This window comes from Oncorhynchus keta, chromosome 31, assembly GCF_023373465.1.
Source record: "Oncorhynchus keta strain PuntledgeMale-10-30-2019 chromosome 31, Oket_V2, whole genome shotgun sequence".
NCBI classification, from domain to species: Eukaryota; Metazoa; Chordata; class Actinopteri; order Salmoniformes; family Salmonidae; genus Oncorhynchus; species Oncorhynchus keta.
This window is the reverse complement of record NC_068451.1, coordinates 16,173,086-16,192,594: the sequence shown is the minus strand read 5'-3', so window position 1 is coordinate 16,192,594 and position 19,509 is coordinate 16,173,086. Positions and strand designations below refer to the sequence as shown.

Genomic DNA, 19,509 nt, shown 5'->3' with positions numbered 1-19,509 from the left:
TGCTGTCCTCTGATCGCGCTCTGCTGTCCTCTGATCGCGCTCTGCTGTCCTCTGATCGCGCTCTGCTGTCCTCTGATCGCGCTCTGCTGTCCTCTGCTCGCGCTCTGCTGTCCTCTGCTCGCGCTCTGCTGTCCTCTGATCGCGCTCTGCTGTCCTCTGATCGCGCTCTGCTGTCCTCTGATCGCGCTCTGCTGTCCTCTGATCGCGCTCTGCTGTCCTCTGATCGCGCTCTGCTGTCCTCTGATCGCGCTCTGCTGTCCTCTGCTCGCGCTCTGCTGTCCTCTGATCGCGCTCTGCTGTCCTCTGATCGCGCTCTGCTGTCCTCTGATCGCGCTCTGCTGTCCTCTGATCGCGCTCTGCTGTCCTCTGATCGCGCTCTGCTGTCCTCTGATCGCGCTCTGCTGTCCTGATGGCGCTCTGCTGTCCTCTGATCGCGCTCTAGCGTCCTCTGCTCCAGTGCCCTGTGCTCTAGCGTCCTCTGCTAGCGCTCTAGCGTGCTCTGCTAGCGCTCTAGATTCCTCTACTCTAGCACTCTAGCATTCTGTTCTCTAGCGTCCTGCGCTCTAGCGTCCTCTGCTCTAGCGCTCTAGCGTCCTCTGCTCTAGCGCTCTAGCGTCCTCTGCTCTAGCGCTCTAGCGTCCTCTGCTCTAGCGCTCTAGCGTCCTCTGCTCTAGCGCTCTCTGCTCCAGCGCTCTCTGCTCCAGCGCTCTCTGCTCTAGCGTCCTCTGCTCTAGCGCTGTAGCTTCCTGTGCTCCAGCATCCTGGGCTCTAGCGCTCTAGCATCCTGGTCTCTTGCATCCTGGGCTCTAGCGCTCTAGCATCCTCGGCTCTAGTGTCCTCTGCTCCAGCGCTCTGGCGTCCTCTGCTCCAGCGCTCTGGCGTCCTCTGCTCCAGCGCTCTGGCGTCCTCTGCTCCAGCGCTCTGGCGTCCTCTGCGCTAGCGCTCTGGCGTCCTCTGCTACCACCCAGACACCAACTTTTTTTGCGCCTAACCACATATCTAGTACCACATTAATCAACCTTTAACCATTGGGAGGATTAGAATATATCAGGGCCTGTATTAATAAAACATCTCACTGCTGATCAAGGATCAGTTTAGCCTTATAATGATTTAAATTACATGGACAAGGGGGGACTGATCTTAGATCAGCACTCTAACTCTGAGACGATCTTGATGAATGTGGCCCCTGACCCTGTATCAGTGTTTAGGGGATACTTGTACCTACTCCATCCTTAAGCACCTCCAGGTACAGTTCCTGTGTTTTTATTATAGGAGGGATTGGAGGACCATGTCTCACTGTCATGTGTCAATGGAAAGGTTTAGCTACTGTGGGGGATGGGGGGTGCGCGCGCTGCTCGTGTACAAGTGAGCAGTGTGTGGAGAGAGTGAGGGCTGAGGGGGGTGGTGTGTGGGACGAGAGGGAGGGAGGAAAGGAAGGTGTAGTAGATGAAGAATGGGAGAGATGGCTGAGAAGAGAGGTAGAGTGGTAGCAAATAACTATCAATCTCACCAGCCGATGTGTCTGGAGTCATGAGCCCTGCAATATGACCAAATTGAGGGAAAGCGCACACCGTCCGGTGCTTATTCAACGGAGCTCAATTGGGTGTTCAGTAGCTAGGAGAGAGCGGGCAGACGGACTGTCCTGTTCTACATTCTGGTAGCTTGAAGCAGGAGTTGTCATTCTGCTGTCTCGCTCTGTCAGTCACCACCACCCGCATCCTCTTCTCCTTCATCCCTGGCTGCATCCCTCCCTCCATTTATCATCCTCCTGCATGGAATCCAGAGGTCTTTTTATTTTTGCTTAGTCGTTCTGCTATTTTGTGGGTGAGGGGGCTGAGACTAAAGAGAACCTGCACACTGCCCTCACACTGTTTAGGAGGAGACGTCATTGGCATGTTGCCTTGATGTTGCAGAGACCTTGTTGAAATGTTGCTCTGACATTATTAGGGCGTTTGTGAGGGAATGGGGACGAGCAGCTCAGAGGGAGAGTAGGACATTCCAGTGACGTTCAACACTGCTGTTAGAGCCTCAGCACACACACTCCCACATGCAAAAACACATCACCCGGAATACAGTGCAGACTGCTGACATCATCCAACCCCTCTTCTTGTCTTCTCTTTGTTTCCCCCTTCTTTCCTTCTCCATCTACTTTCTTTCTCAATCTGTCTCATCCTCTCTCTCCTCTCCCTTCCCTCCCTCCCTCCCCTCCTACAGAACCCTCTGTGGTCTCCTCCAACGCAGGCGTGGTGGCAGGTGCTGTGATTGGCTCCCTTCTGGCCCTTCTCCTTGTTGCCGCCCTTATTGCCGTCCTGGTCACCCGAAGCCGCCGGCAACAGCAGGGTTACCGCGGCAACCCAAACCACAGCTCCTACGACATAAAGTCGCGCGTCTTCGGTGGCGGCAAGAAGGGGAGCAAGAACGGGACGGGTGCTGGCGCCGGGGGCAACGGGGCGGGCGGCAACAACAGCCCCATCTACGTCTACAAGGAGGGCTCCGCCCATGATGGCCTGACTGAAAAGGCCAATCAACACGTGCCGCTACACCTGGGGAGGCATGGTGAAGGGGGGGTTGCCACGGCGCAGGACATCCTGTTGAGCGGCGAGCTGGACGAGGCAGAGCGGAGAAAGTTTGACCAACTGGAGGATGACGAGGAGAGTTACGACCACTTTGGAAGGGGCGGGCCCATCCTGCAGCTCCGCCCAACACATGACCAGGACGGAATCATGGGTGGTTACCTTGACGACGACATGGAGTCTCAGCGCGACGGGTCGGTCATCTCACGGACTGCCGTGTACGTGTAGAGAGAACGAGCAGAGGAAGAGGAGGAGGGAAAGCAGGATGAAGAAGGAAAGGATGAATGAAAATGTCCTCCTTCTAGAGGAGTCGGTGGTGTTGGGTTCTCCTCTGTTGGATCATTTGAAATATATTAACGACGACCAAAAATGCAGTCCATGGAGGGAGCAAGATGAAGTGGCTGAGGGAGGCAATGTACAGAAACAAGATGGAGGACTGGTGTATTGATAATACAAATCTTTTTCTCTGGTCTCAATATGAAAAGTGGATCACTTGATATCTATCTACCAAAACAATGAAAGAAATCCTGAAACTATCTTCCTCACATTGCTGCTCTGTCTGTTGTGTTCCTCCTTTCCTTAGCTTAGGGACCTTGGAGATTGAAGCCTCCAGAGAGACACATTGCGGTAGGGACTTGTGGGTAAAATGGCATCTCCATGCACCTGTTCCCACGTTAGAAACTCCTCACTAAAATATTCACTCTTATCTCCACTAAACGCACAGTAGCAATGTAAGGGGTGTCATGATGATACCTGCTCCCTGCTATTCTCGTCTCTCTCCTGTGGGACAACGTTTGTTCCGGCCACAGTAGCCTTGTTTCTGCTGTATGTGACAGTACTGGGGAAGGGGAAGGTTGACAGCGGAAGTGGTCGATGTAGTTGTGGTTCAGTAGAATGTCAGACTCTCTCTCGTGTCTGTATGTTGCAGTAGGCCTCCTCATTCTCTCTGCTATTGTGCCATCAACTGGAAGTATGTGCAGAATTTAGTTTGGGACATTCTGAAATGATAAACAACTTACTGAAGGAGGTAGGTCATCTAGATGAAGAGTGCATGAAATGGGAATTGATAGAGGGAACTGTACAGCTGTTCTCATCTCTGGTGAGACTGGGAGAGAGGGGTTAGGATGAATTGATAAAGGGAGAAAAAGGAAAGGCTCTGAAACAGCAGGGCTGTTCTCCCTCTCCTCTTTTTGATCCCTCTCTTCTTGTGGTGTTCCTGACACGAAGAGTTTGATTGCTAATGAGCCATGAAGTCACTGCTCAGCTTAGCCCACACGCACACCAAATGACCACCGCTTGGATGTTATGACGTGGACATTTTCTCTCTCCCCGTTTCTCTCCTCCCCCAGTTTCTCCATCACCTCTCTCTATCTACCCTGTGTGTGTGGGTGATTAACACAGGGAGAGGTAGGGAGGCATGAAATACTCCGTGTCAAACACCCCACTTACTGTACCCCCTTCTTCCTGCCAGACCTGACTCAGAAAGCCATGGTGGAGTCATGCCCTGCTCACTGTACATCTCAGCTTTCATAGGTTGATTAGACAAATGAAGTCAAATGAATTGATTGATTCTGTGCATACACAGGGGGGTGAATGACCTGTTATAGGACCTACATTGACTAGCAGAGGTCTGGGTATAATCCTTCATGATTCAGACCGGAGCTTGATAGTTTAGTGACTAATTTGTCTTTCTAACAGGACAGTCGAGGGCTGTTCAAGCCAATATCACCATGTACAACTATTATACATCACTAGAGGCAAACAGACGACCACTGGAAGGCTATGACCACCTGTCTTCCTGAAGAGCCTTACTTTCCTACCCTCAATAGCCCAGATCTGAATCCCCTCTGAATCAGCCCCTTCACAACTCCTATCTCATGACTCCCCTGTGATTCATCGTGTTCCCTGGTTAATCAGTGGGGTTTCCTTGGCTGCCCTGACCAGGCGAGGTGCCTGATTGGCCCATTAAAGCCTAGGTCTGTTTATGGGTCACGGCCAGCCAGAGGTCATGGGGTCACAGAGAAACGCACACACACACTTTGGTGAGAGAGCAACGTGTAGTAGTGTTCCAGGATGACGTTAACTGTTGTGGTGGAGGTTGACTGTTGTGTGGGGGAGAGACCGGAACGGAGAGGGGGGAGACTGGGATAGATACTGGACCCACTGCGACTCGCCTAACCATCAGCACTACAGCCTAACACTATAGCCTAAGCCTGTCAGTCCTCAGTATAGGCCAAAACTCTGGCTTACATAAACATTATAGATACAGTACACATGCAGGGAGCAGGGCTCTACAGTGCAGCCGTTTTACTTCATATGCGCCTAAGTATTTTGCTTTGCGACATGTACCTTTTATTTTGGTGCACCGGTGCGCCTAGACAATTTTAGAATTCTAGCTTTATTACCTCAAATATTTTTCACTGTGCTCCAAAATGTATTTCTGTGCGCCTACATGTTTCAACTTAGCCACACACGTGCTCCTAGAAAAGGTCAGCGTAGAGGCCTGTAGTGAACAACTTATAATGACCACTAAGAAACACGTATCTCCAGTCTGCACTTGTATGTAACACCAAAACAGGATATGCCCACTAGTTATATTTGAATGAAGGTGATCAAGTGTGTCTTTGGAGAAATATTGATAATGTCCTTCGGTTTGTAATGTGAAGGAGGGAGGGAAGGGAGAAAGTTGTATGTATATTTTGGTGTGAGGTATCTGTATACTATATATGTACGGATCTTTATTTTTCTTGTCGAACTCCTGTGAAAAAATGTGGATATTGATCAGAGTGTAAATAACTGCTGTATAGTCAATGGTGTCATGTGGAACTCACTTCCTGGTTTGGCCAAGGTCAAAGTTCAGTCAGAGCCAATAATACTGTACTCCGAATGTAACTGCTTGAATAGACAACCCTTCAATGAAAAGGTATAGGATGCGCATCTTCAGTTATTAAATACTTGTGAATCTAGTTCATCTCAAGGACAATAGTTGAAATACATGTAAACATTTTAGTTTTTCAGCCAAGATGATAACTGAAATAACTGGATTGGCAGGTTCACTAAACTCAATCAACATACTTAAGATACCTGCCCCTTCACCCATAAACACACATACTATTTATCAGATAGACTAGCTCCTGTGCTGTGTGTGGTTTCTGAGTCAGCGCTGTGTGTGTGGCACAGAGGCTTTGGGACATCTGTCAGTGCCACGGTGTGTAACCCGAATGTCCATTTCTTGCCCCCTCTGTCTCTTAGCATTGGGAGTTAGAGGAGACATTACTTTACACTGTCCCCTGCAGCCTGATCTCTTATCTCTCACACACACACACACACACACACACACACACACACACACACACACACACACACACACACACACACACACACACGCACACAGAGAGAACTAGTAGGAAAGGCACTTCCCCAAACGTACACAAACACTTAGTGGTTCGAACTCTGTCAGAACATTCACAGACCCTTCTGTTCTCCAGAGACTGGGAGAGAGCCACACACACACTCCTCTTGCCCACTGTCAGGGATTTAAGTAACATGTGTTCTGAGAACACTTTCTGAGAATCATCTGTACTGTTACTCTCTCTCTGTGAGGGCTGTGTTTTTAAAGCTTTCATAAAATGAATACCCAATTGGCCAATCTTTTACAACATTTTATTTTTATTTTTTAAATGTAAATGCTTTCTGGGAGTCTACTTCTCTTGACCTCTGCTTGTACTGCCTGGCACAAAGATTTTAAAATAAAAATGCTTTTAGAGAGTTGACGTAATGTTCCTGTCCTGGAGTTAACACAGCTTGTTTGTAGGTTGTTATTTGGTAGTTGTTGTTAATCCACATTGTCCTCCTCTGGCTCTAAACACTGATGACTAATCCAAGCCTTAACTTCCTTGTCGTCTTAATCGCTCCCCCCTGACGTGTACATATTATAAATATATAAATACAGTATCTAGTGGAAAGGAAAATAAAGAATGACTAATTTATGGTGTCACGTGTTCTATTTCTCAGCACCAAGCATGAAGGATTTCTTCTCTTCTGTATCAATGCTTATTTTACAAGTTCTTATCTTTTTATCTCTTATTGCAGTGCTTTAACATTTATGCTTTATTTCTCCACTGCTTTGCTGTGACTACTCCGCCACAACAGGCTTAATGTGCTTTTACCATGCACCATTTTGTACAGTTCACTCGAAACAATCTTACCACAAAATGTGCTTTTTATTCACCGCTCTGAACTAGTTTTCTTTAAAGAAACCTTTTAGAATCTGTCACTATTTGTCATGTCTTTCTATTTTGTTTTGTTTTTTGTATTTGGTTGCAATTAAAGTTTTCTTGATTTTTGAAACGATGACCTTGTTGCTGTGTATTATGTACATAGAAGGAATATAAATAGTAATTGAACGTAGGTATCTGGGTATATTTATTATCAATGTCCTCTGTTAGCTAGTGTAACATGTTAGCACACCCTGGAGGGTGCTGGGTCTTGCTGTTTGTCTCGTTTCGGTTGTGATAAAACTGTTCATTGTCAAGAGTGCTGATAACATACAGTATCTAGGCTATGGGAATCAACATGAGAAGGGTAGCGAGGGAGAGAGGTGACCTGTGTTAGCTCACACCCAAGCCCCTCCCCCTGTTTGTTTGATTTGCATATGTCATCTGGTTGACTAAGGTGAACCCGCTGCCGTGGTAACGGGTAGTTTGGACAGAGTGGGAGCGTCAAGGAAACGTACAGATACCGTGTGTAATGGCTTAGGAATGTGGTGTTGCTTTGGTATTACCACATAGAGGGAGGGTTTGTTATCAGTTGGGGAATGTGCATGCTGACTGAAACTAAGTAATTCGACCAGCTCTCAAGGGCTGCGTTCTTTGAACCCTCTGACTCAACCAGACTGGTTTGGTAAAGAAAGTGGGAGGAGACGCGTGCTTTCATGTGCCCATAATTTTATCACTAAAACCATGTGACCTTCACTCCCCACAGTGAAGGTGCAGAGATGAAGTGGAAATGGATTCATTGTGTGAAGGTTTGAATGTTTTTCTGCCCTGTCGTCTCAGCTAGAACCAGTTTGGTTCTTTAGGTCCGTATCTTCCCTGTGTCTCGACGCTTTGACACAGGTCTGTGTCGTCTATGGGGTTTTTCCGTCGATGCTCAAACTATTTATTCAGAGTCCAGACAGCCATCTGGCTCCACTAATTGCTTTTGAGGCTGGCAAAATGAAAAGGCGGCTCGCTCACTCTCGCTCACTCTCGCTCACTCTCGCTCTCTCTCTCTCGCTCTCTTCTCTGGGCTCCTGGCTGAATGCTGAAGACTTCACAACAGAGTGGAAATGGTGGCATCACTTAAAATGCCCGAGCGGAGTACAAGCACACTGTGTTGCGCTCGACACAAATATTTGAACGTCCCTCTAGTTTAAGAGCAGTGACCCCTTAAACCAAAACCTGGCTGTTCAACCAGAAACCACAACCTAGATTTGAAGCCAAACTGACACTGCAGGGCCAAGCTCTGTGTTGTCCAATCCCTGTTCTAACGTAGTGCTGTACCAGTCCAGTGCCAATCCGCTGTGGTTACATTGTAGTGATGCCTGGGGCACTGTCATGGTGGCCCTGTTCTGGCTCCCTGTGACGGGAGGATGAGGCAGACATGGTTTTTGTGTGTCTGTCGGACTCGGTTAGGAATAATCGTGTGTGTTTCTGTGTTTGTTCACGGCAGCGTGTACTGTAACGGCATGTTTGTGTTTAGACACCAGCAAAGTGGGGCAGTTTGTTTCCGTGTCTGGTATGATGGCCTGAGGGGGGTGCTGTGTGTGTGGTGGTATTCGACTGAGGAGACGTGTGTGTGTGTGGACATCTGAGTGGGTACTCGTATGTATGTGTATCTGCATGTATGCCTGTTGACTCTGCAGCATTCAAAGTATATACTGTCCATGGCTTGTCTGAGCTACTGTCCAGTCCATACAGTAGTGTCTAGATTAACACACAGCCTTAACACACACTTTAACCTGTTCTAGTCTGCAGATGGATGGATAGAACCTAGCCTACTGCCACCTGTCTCCGTTTAACCTCTCACCCTTAGGCTCCAGGCCTGACTCAACAATCCCAGTGTGATAGCTGGCATGATGAATGGATCACAGTACGATGTATTGATGGGCTGACCCATGAGGGCATCTCTTCAATGACCTAAATGAGTAGCCAGCCTGGTTCTGACCTTTTTTTTAACGTGAATGGAAACTCCTTTTGGCCTCATCACATGCTTTGTGTAGATTCTGTTTGACTTTCTCCAATCCAGAGCCACAGATTTATAGTGTATTTATAGTTTTAAAAACAATTGCAGTTTATTTTAATTGTATTTATTTTTTATCAAATCCTGTATATGAGCCGGGTGCTGCACACCAATGACAATATTTGACATCTTACAGAGCACTTTTTCCATGTGCTGTATTTGATCTTCTACTCCCTGTTGTTTGCATGGCTTCTCCTGGCCTAGCCTGGGTACCTGACGGTCTGCATTCCACACCATTACTCTGTTGTTGTGTCAATTTCAAGTACACTAAAGCAGAACACACTGGAACTCTTGAGATTACTGAGACTACTCTTTAGCATAACAGGAAATTGTATTGTTAACCTTTTATCAGGAAGTCATAATGTTTACTCAGGGTTTTATTAAGCTACATTTTGTGCGCACACACACTCTCTCTCACACACACTCAACCCCTGACCTTGTGGGGGGTGCCCCTGTATCCCCTAGGGTCCCAAGGAGATTACGCTTCCTCTCCTGATGCTGACTGGGCTTGATCTGACGGCAGGCAAGGGATTGTGGGTAGCAGGGCTCCCAGGGGTGGTGCATGGTTGGCCCACTGCCACCAGAGCAGAGGGGGTTTCTGACTGGGTTGGGGTGGGAGTAGTGGGGGGGTAGATGGATAATGTAGATCCAGTTGAATGCACCTTCCACATGACAGAGCGTGTTTGGGATGAGGACTGTGGAGAAGTGGGAGGGTTGTTGTAGGGTGATGGGTTTCAGTATAGTGTAGGGGAGGTGATGAAGGGTGTTTGGGACGAGGACTGTGGAGGAGAAGTGGGAGGGTTGTAGGGTGATGGGTTTCAGTATAGTGTAGGGGAGGTGATGAAGGGTGTTTGGGAGGAGGACTGTGGATGAGAAGTGGGGAGGGGGGGATAGTTGTAGGGTGATGGGTTTCAGTATAGTGTAGGGGAGGTGATGAAGGGTGTTTGGGATAGACTGTGTGGGGGGTAGTTGGGTGATGGGTTTCAGTATAGTGTAGGGGAGGTGATGAAGGGTGTTTGGGACGAGGACTGTGGAGGAGAAGAAGTGGGGGGGTAGTTGTAGGGTGATGGGTTTCAGTATAGTGTAGGGGAGGTGATGAAGGGTGTTTGGGACGAGGACTGTGGAGGAGAAGTGGGAGGGTTGTAGGGTGATGGGTTTCAGTATAGTGTAGTGGGGAGGTGATGAAGGGTGTTTGGGAGGAGGACTGTGGATGAGAAGGGTGGGGGGACTGTGGAGGAGAAGTTGTATGGTGATGGGTTTCAGTATAGTGTAGGGGAGGTGATGAAGGGTGTTTGGGACGAGGACTGTGGAGGAGAAGTGGGGGGGTAGTTGTAGGGTGATGGGTTTCAGTATAGTGTAGGGGAGGTGATGAAGGGTGTTTGGGACGAGGACTGTGGAGGAGAAGTGGGAGGGTTGTAGGGTGATGGGTTTCAGTATAGTGTAGGGGAGGTGATGAAGGGTGTTTGGGACGAGGACTGTGGAGGAGAAGTGGGAGGTTAGTTGTAGGGTGATGGGTTTCAGTATAGTGTAGGGGAGGTGATGAAGGGTGTTTGGGACGAGGACTGTGGAGGAGAAGTGGGGGGATAGTTGTAGGGTGAGGAGTAAGTGTGGGGGGGGATGAAGTTTGGGGACGAGGAGGGTGAGGGTGATGGGTTTCAGTATAGTGTAGGGAGGTGATGAAGGGTGTTTGGGACGAGGACTGTGGAGAGAGAAGTGATAGTTGTAGGGGGATAGTTGTAGGGTGATGGGTTTCAGTATAGGGTGTAGTTTCAGGGAGGTGATGAAGGGTGTTTGGGACGAGGACTGTGTGGAGGTTAGTTGTAGGGTGATGGGTTTCAGTATAGTGTAGGGGAGGTGATGAAGGGTGTTTGGGACGAGGACTGTGGAGGAGAAGTAGGGGGATAGTTGTAGGGTGATGGGTTTCAGTATAGTGTAGGGGGAGGTGATGAAGGGTGTTTGGGACTGTGGAGGAGAAGTGGGGGGTTAGTTGTAGGGTGAGGACTGTGGAGTGAGAAGGGTGTTTGGGGGGGACTGTGGAGGAGAAGTTGTAGGGTGATGGGTTTCAGTATAGTGTAGGGAGGTGATGAAGGGTGTTTGGGACGAGGACTGTGGAGGAGGTGAAGTGTATAGTTGTAGGGTGTGGGTTTCAGATGAAGGGTGTTTGGGAGGAGGACTGTGGAGGGAGAAGTGGGGGGGTAGGTAGGGTGATGGGTTTCATAGTGTAGGGGAGGTGATGAAGGGTGTTTGGGACGAGGACTGTGGAGGAGAAGTGGGATAGTTGTAGGGTGATGGGTTTCAGTATAGTGTAGGGGAGGTGATGAAGGGTGTTTGGGACGAGGACTGTGGAGGAGAGGGTGATGGGGGGTGTAGGGAGGTGAGTGAAGGGTGTTTAGGACTGTGATGGGTTTCAGTATAGTGTAGGGGAGGTGATGAAGGGTGTTTGGGACGAGGACTGTGGAGGAGAAGGAGAAGGGGGATAGTTGTAGGGTGAAGTATAGTGTAGGGGGGTGATGAAGGGTGTTTGGGACGAGGACTGTAGGGTGATGGGTTTCAGTATAGTGTAGGGGAGGTGATGAAGGGTGTTTGGGACGAGGACTGTGGAGGAAAGGGGGGTAGGGGGATGGGTTTGTAGTGTAGGGGAGGTGATGAAGGGGTTTCGAGGACTGTGGAGGAGAATAGTGTGAGGGGAGTGTAGGGGAGGTGATGAAGGGTGTTTGGGACGAGGACTGTGGAGAGAAAGTGTAGGGTGGGGTTTCAGTTGTAGGGTGATGGGTTTGGGACGAGGACAGTATAGTGTAGGGGAGGTGATGAAGGGTGTTTGGGGGACGAGGACTGTGGAGGAGAAGTGGGGGGTAGGGTGATGGGTTTCAGTATAGTGTAGGGTGATGGGTTTGGGACGAGGACTGTGGAGGGAGGGGTATAGTGATGGGGGTATAGTGTAGGGGAGGTGATGAAGGGTGTTTGGGACGAGGACTGTGGAGGAGAAAAGTTGTAGGGTGGGTTTCAGTATAGTGTAGGGAGGTGATGAAGGGTGTTTGGACGAGGGGTGATGATGGGTTTCAGTATAGTGTAGGGGAGGTGATGAAGGGTGTTTGGGACGAGGACTGTGGAGGAGAAGTGTAGGGTGGGATAGTTGTAGGGATGATGGGTTTCAGTATAGTGTAGGGGAGGTGATGAAGGGTGTTTGGGACGAGGACTGTGGAGGAAAGTGTGGGGGGGGGGGGGAGTTGTAGGGTGATGGGTTTCAGTATAGTGTAGGGGAGGTGATGAAGGGTGTTTGGGACGAGGACTGTGGAGGAGAATAGTGTAGGGTGAGGTTTGATAGTGTAGGGGAGGTGATGAAGGGTGTTTGGGAGGAGGACTGTGGATGAGAAGTGTGGGGGGATAGTTGTAGGGTGATGGGTTTCAGTATAGTGTAGGGGAGGTGATGAAGGGTGTTTGGGACGAGGACTGTGGAGGAGAAGTGGGATAGTTGTAGGGTGATGGGTTTCAGTATAGTGTAGGGGAGGTGATGAAGGGTGTTTGGGACGAGGACTGTGGAGGTTGTTGTAGGGTGATGGGTTTCAGTGTAGTGTAGGGGAGGTGATGAAGGGTGTTTTGGATGAGGACTGTGGAGGAGAAGTGGGGGGGTTGTAGAGGGATGGGTTTCAGTCTAGTGTAGGTTTAGGAGTGGGTTGATTTGGGCTGAGGAGAGGAACGGGGGAGGTTGTTGTAGAGGGATGGGTTTCAGTGTAGTGTAGGTTTAGGAGTGGGTTGATTTGGGCTGAGGAGAGGAATGGGGGAGGTTGTTGTAGAGGGATGGGTTTCAGTGTAGTGTAGGTTTAGGAGTGGGTTGATTTGGGCTGAGGAGAGGAACGGGGGAGGTTGTTGTAGAGGGATGGGTTTCAGTGTAGTGTAGGTTTAGGAGTGGGTTGATTTGGGATGAGGAGAGGAACGGGGGAGGTTGTTGTAGAGGGATGGGTTTCAGTGTAGTGTAGGTTTAGGAGTGGGTTGATTTGGGCTGAGGAGAGGAACGGGGGAGGTTGTTGTAGAGGGATGGGTTTCAGTGTAGTGTAGGTTTAGGAGTGGGTTGATTTGGGATGAGGAGAGGAACGGGGGAGGTTGTTGTAGTTGGATGGGTTTCAGTGTAGTGTAGGTTTGGGCTGAGGAGAGGAACGGGGGGGTTGTTGTAGAGGGATGGGTTTCGGTATAGTGTAGGTTTAGGAGTGGGTTGATTTGGGATGAGGAGAGGAACGGGGGGAGTAGGATTAGAAGAGTGGGGGCATGGGGTTAGTGCAGCTGTGTTAGTTTAGATTCTGTGAGATCTGTGTGTGTGTGTGTGTGTGTTCTCTCTGTATGTCCCACTCAGTGGTGCAGTGACCTCAACCACCACCTGCAAAAACAGACTGCAGCCGCAGATGAAAGGGTGTGTGTGTGTGTGTGTGTGTGTGTGTGTGTGTGTGTGTGTGTGTGTGTGTGTGTGTGTGTGTGTGTGTGTGTGTGCACGCACGTCAAGCTCCCATGTACCTGGAACTAAACCTCTCCCTGAAGCACACAGAATAACAAAATTGACCATTTTACAGGGTTCTGGTTAGCTGGCAGCACTGACCTACAGTCTGTCTGAGTCAGATCTCTATCCATATAAGAATGGTTACTCCTGCTCCGCTCTTAAGAATAGATGCGTGTGTGTTTGGCTCGGGGCGCTCTGCAGATCAGATGCACTGGTTGCTTAATTCACCGTCTCAACAGGCTCTCAATCGTGCTCACACACACACACACACACCGACCGATCAAGAGAAGAGCAGAAACACTGGCTCTAGGTTGGTCAGGATAAGTCGTATGACATTTTTATTGGACTGTCAGGTCTAGAGTGAATCAACTGGTCAGAGTGCGTCTTTGTGACTGTACACACGGGATAGAGATTGTGTCTCTTCTCTCTGAGGCAGTCCAGAGTGATTTGTTCAGTGACTGTGGTCTCGTCTCTCTGTCTCTGTAGGAGTGAAGTCTATTTCAGTCCTTTGTCTGATATCAAACAGAGTCAGGTTGCGGGAAGTACTGTGACAACTTCACACAGCTATGTCTGTGTGTGAGGCAACTTCTCTTAACACTTCTACACACACTCTGTATTATCTCTTCCATTCATCCTTCTCTCCATCCATCTCTCTGCTCACTCACCTCTTCTATTCATCCTTCTCTCCATCTATCTCTCTGCTCACTCACCTCTTCTATTCATCCTTCTCTCCATCTATCTCTCTGCTCACTCACCTCTTCTATTCATCCTTCTCTCCATCTATCTCTCTGCTCACTCACCTCTTCTATTCATCCTTCTCTCCATCTATCTCTCTGCTCACTCACCTCTTCTATTCATCCTTCTCTCCATCTATCTCTCTGCTCACTCACCTCTTCTATTCATCCTTCTCTCCATCTATCTCTCTGCTCACTCACCTCTTCTATTCATCCTTCTCTCCATCTATCTCTCTGCTCACTCACCTCTTCTATTCATCCTTCTCTCCATCTATCTCTCTGCTCACTCACCTCTTCTATTCATCCTTCTCTCCATCTATCTCTCTGCTCACTCACCTCTTCTATTCATCCTTCTCTCCATCTATCTCTCTGCTCACTCAACTCTTCTATTCATCCTTCTCTCCATCTATCTCTCTGCTCACTCAACTCTTCTATTCATCCTTCTCTCCATCTATCTCTCTGCTCACTCAACTCTTCTATTCATCCTTCTCTCCATCTATCTCTCTGCTCACTCACCTCTTCTATTCATCCTTCTCTCCATCTATCTCTCTGTCACTCTCACCTCTTCTATTCTGTCCCTCCTTCCTTTGACCTTTCTCCCTCTGTCACTCTCATAATAACGAAATGAGATGAATGGTGAGAATCTGACAGTCCACCCCGCTCCTCATCTCACTGCTCAGAGATACCGTCTCTCTTCCTCCCCTTATATCTGTTTCCCTGTTTCTCTGATCTGGTTACCACAGGAGACTGATAACCCCCCAGTGTTACCTGCAGCCAATCAAATCACAATCTATTCTGTGAGGAAAGGAGTCCCTTCCCCTTTCCACTTATTGTGCTTCTCTGTTGCAAGCCAGACGTTGTCTAGAGGGCAGAACAGACGGGAGCTGAAGGTTTTGAACTGTGGGGTGTATCTACCTGTCTGCTGAGCCCTGCTCTTAAAACACTGCAGGGCCACAGTGACAGGTGCACAGTGACAGGTGCACAGTGACAGGGCCACAGTGACAGGGCCACAGTGACAGGGCCACAGTGACAGGTGCACAGTGACAGGGGCACAGTGACAGGGCCACAAATATGGTGCTGTGGGTCGGCTCCATGGAGAGGCCTGATTCATGTCCATGTGCAGAGGAGTGTCTGACACGAGAGCAGTGTGTGTGACATACGAGAGAAATGAGCAGCCTGGGACCTTAGACACACACACACACACACACACACACACACACACACACACACACACACACACACACACACACACACACACACACACACACACACACACACACACACACACACACACACACACACACACACACAGCAATATTAGAGCTCTCATCTTTTACCACCTATGGCTCCTTGGGCGTAGCAGCACTATATTGGTTTAGCTGTACTTTAGTGTGTGTCTGGTCTGGGAGTCTCTAGTCTTCTATCATCTGTAGCCCCATGCCTCTATTCTACAATTTATCTCTGTATTACAGGGCCTGTCTATGAGCTTTTCTCCTGTCTTTTATCCTCCATAGGCCCACACAAAGGATGTGACCAAAATGGATCCCTATGTAGTGTGTCCCAAATTCCCTATGTAGTGCACTACTTTACACCAGAAATGGGCTCTGGTCAAACGTAGTGCACTACATAAGGAATAGGTTGTGATTTGGGACACAGGCCATGTGATGTATGGAGCTGTTCCATTTCTAGATCCCTTCCTGTGCTACATGGTCAGTCTAGTGTCTGAGGTTTTCTCTGCATGCGTAGCCTATCACGTCTGTGGCCTGGTTTGTCTGTGGTCGTTTATCCTGCTTAGGGCCCTCTACGCTGCTGCTGTCCCAGGGTGGTAATATCTATTTTATATCAGTCTCTCTCAGCTCTCCTCTTCCCTAGTCAATCACTGTTCATAGTGTGTCTGTGGAACAATGCATTGGGTTGCCTTCTGTAGGGTGTGATTTGTAGGAGAACGATGGGAGGTAGGGTGGGAGAAGGGGCACAAGTGGGTGATCGGTGAGAGATGAGTGCTGTTGAAAAGCGAGAGGGGAAAAGAGAGAACAACAGCTGTAAGAGCCAGAGGGAGCAGAGATGACACTGCCTCCATCATTCCTTCTCTCCCTCCTTCATTCCTTCTCTCCTTCCTTGTCCTTCATCCATGGGCCCTGAGCCTGTCTGTAGTGTATAGCCCCACTCCTCAGTACGCTCTCTCAACCTTAAAGGTCACAGGCATGATGGGATGGAGGACTTTTAAAATGCAACAAGAAAAGCTCCTTTATGTAACTGCTGCTGGAGCTTTGTCAAGGAGTTGTTTCTTTGTCACGGAGTTGTGTTTCTTTGTCACGGAGTTGTTACTTTGTCACGGAGTTGTTACTTTGTCACGGAGTTGTTACTTTGTCACGGAGTTGTTACTTTGTCACGGAGTTGTTACTTTGTCACGGAGTTGTTACTTTGTCACGGAGTTGTTACTTTGTCACGGAGTTGTGTGTGTCTTTGTCACGGAGTTGTGTGTCTTTGTCAGGGAGTTGTGTGTGTCTTTGTCAGGGAGTTGTGTGTGTCTTTGTCAGGGAGTTGTGTGTGTCTTTGTCAGGGAGTTGTGTGTGTCTTTGTCAGGGAGTTGTGTGTGTCTTTGTCAGGGAGTTGTGTGTGTCTTTGTCAGGGAGTTGTGTGTGTCTTTGTCAGGGAGTTGTGTGTGTCTTTGTCAGGGAGTTGTGTGTGTCTTTGTCAGGGAGTTGTGTATGTCTTTGTCAGGGAGTTGTGTGTGTCTTTGTCAGGGAGTTGTGTGTGTCTTTGTCAGGGAGTTGTCTTTGTCAGGGAGTTGTGTGTGTCTTTGTCAGGGAGTTGTGTGTGTCTTTGTCAGGGAGTTGTGTGTGTCTTTGTCAGGGAGTTGTGTGTGTCTTTGTCAGGGAGTTGTGTGTGTCTTTGTCAGGGAGTTGTGTGTGTCTTTGTCAGGGAGTTGTGTGTGTCTTTGTCAGGGAGTTGTGTGTGGGTTGATAGTAATGTGTTGAACTCTCTGATGACATCATACTGACATCTACAGAGACTAGTTTCACTGGGCTCTCTGCAACTTGAGGTGCTGTACAATAACCAGGCCTATAGCCTGTCTCTGAGGTCTCCATGCCTGTCCCCTTTAGCTCTGGCTGTCCTGTCCACCCTGTGTCCCCTGTCCCCTATTGCCCCGGTCTCCTTCACTGACTCCCCCCTCCTCTCCCTATCCACCCTCTGTTCTCTCCCTCCTCACTCCATCCCTCCTGTCTATTTGTGGTGGTAATGTTTTTGTACAGTGATGACAACCAGGGTCATAGCTAGCCTGCCACCACGTCCAGCAGTGAAGCTGCGAGACACACACACATACACACACACACACTGGTGTTTGGTGACATTTTACAGCAAAATGATTCATCCATGTTGGCATCCAGCCTTATGAATAATATGAATGATCCGTACAGCAGAGGCATGTTACACACAAGCTTGTACACACACACACATGCTTCTGCAGGCGGTGGGGAGAGCATGTCACAGCCAAGACATGTCACACACAGAATGCATTGACCCAAGTTACTGGTCACTAGAGATGTTCTTCCACTATATAATGGATAGACGGCTGTAGATCTGTAGTCCGATAGATGAATAATTGGACTCATTTAACCTTGTCTATCATTATGTATTCTGAAAGACTTTACCCCCCCAGGGTTTTATTTCATTCATATTTTTAATCAGCCAGACATTTTGGAATTAATATTTCAGTCACCCTTTTCCTTCAGGCATTGGACTTGTGTGAAGTCTGGTATGATGACAGTTGTTTTTGAAAGGAGCTGAAGGTTTATTGTTGTGCATTGAAAAGAGAACAAATGAGTTGGAGTGAGTGAAGATAATGAGATGATGGGTTTGGGGGCAGGTGAACATTCCTGTGTCATATAGCAGAGGGTGAAGGGAGAGTGTCTTTCTGCCAAACGGGTTGGTGGCATTTCATTTGTGACAGTGGACACTGTTGTCTATGGCATGTATGCTAAGTCAACCAGCCTAATATTGCTTAATGGTCTACTGACTGGTGTGTTTCACAGAGGAAGTGATTGATCTAGACATTTCTGTCACCTGCTAGACATTTCTGTCACCTGCTAGAGTCAGCTCTGTCACCTGCTAGATAGTTCTATCACCTGCTACCAGGGGTGGGCAACTCCAGTCCTTGAGGGCCTGATTGGTGTCACAGTTTTGTCCCAGCTCCAGCTAACACACCTGACTCCAATAATCACCTAATCAGGATCTTCAGTTTTAGAATGCAATTTAATTAATCAGCTATGTTTGCTAGGGATGGAGAAAAAGTGTGACACCAATCAGGCCCTCGAGGACTGGAGTTGCCCACCCCTTTGCTAGACCGCTCTGTCACCTGCTCGACAGCTCTATCACCTGCTCTGTCACCTGCTCGACAGCTCTGTCACCTGCTCGACAGCTCTGTCACCTGCTCGACAGCTCTGTCACCTGCTCGACAGCTCTGTCACGTGCTCGACCGCTCTGTCACCCGCTCTGTCACCCGCTCGACCGCTCTGTCACCCGCTCGACCGCTCTGTCACCCGCTCGACAGCTCTGTCACCCGCTCGACAGCTCTGTCACCCGCTCGACAGCTCTGTCACCTGCTCGACAGCTCTGTCACCTGCTCGACAGCTCTGTCACCTGCTCGACAGCTCTGTCACCTGCTCGACAGCTCTGTCACCTAGAGGAAACACTGATGGTCCTGATACAGGTGTCTCAGAGACCGGTGTGTGTTGTTCACCTCCAGTTGAGCTGATAGAGCAGAGACAAGAGGGACCTGATACAAGTCTAACAGGTGTGTCTGTGTCTACAAGAAAGATGGGTATGTGTCACCTCCAGTAGACGCACATCTATCTGATACCGCTGTGTGTGTGTGTGTGTGTGTGTGTGTGTGTGTGTGTGTGTGTGTGTGTGTGTGTGTGTGTGTGTGTGCCATTGATAGATTACAGAGAACAATGCCATGATCTGCTCCTGTTCAGGTGACTGTTACTGTGTACACAGCAGGGTTGGGGTCAATTCCGTTTCAATGCAGTCAATCCAGGAAGTGAACTGAAATTCAAGAACTGCAAACTTCTCATAGAAAGTAAATGGAAACTTTTCAATGATTGAATTGAAATGGATGTTGCCCCAACCCTGGTACACAGACCAAAAGAATGTTGAGCTTTGTGAGATGTTGAGAACAGACAGAATACCGGCCCAGGCGAAGACAGTTGGAGTAGAAAGGAAGTCACTGCCCATCTAGGTGTGTAATAACTGCTATTTCTGCCTCATCCTTCACAATGAGTAGCCTCCATTCCTATAGCAGCAGATCAAAAACACTCACATCAGCTCTGTTCCATCCGTCTGACTCTGTGTTGTTACACAGGTACCTTTCTTCCCCACACACACTCCTGTCTCTCCGTGTGTGTGTTCCCTCTCCTCTCGCCGT

General features: G+C 48.8%; 1 protein-coding gene across 2 annotated transcripts in view; it reads left to right on the top strand.

Moving 5' to 3' along the window:
• Positions 1 to 19,509, top strand: part of si:ch73-22o12.1 (nectin-2) — a 93,268-nt gene that overhangs the window by 56,634 nt on the left and 17,125 nt on the right. Inside the window, exon 7 of one of the 2 annotated variants that reach the window (XM_035746193.2) lies at positions 2,215 to 6,926. The exons of the other annotated variant lie outside the window; for it this stretch is intronic. Within the exon in view, the coding sequence (XP_035602086.1) occupies positions 2,215 to 2,801 (587 nt within the window). The 3' untranslated portion in view covers positions 2,802 to 6,926. Of the gene's footprint in view, positions 1 to 2,214; positions 6,927 to 19,509 lie in introns of those variants that run through there. 2 annotated transcript variants of the gene reach the window in all.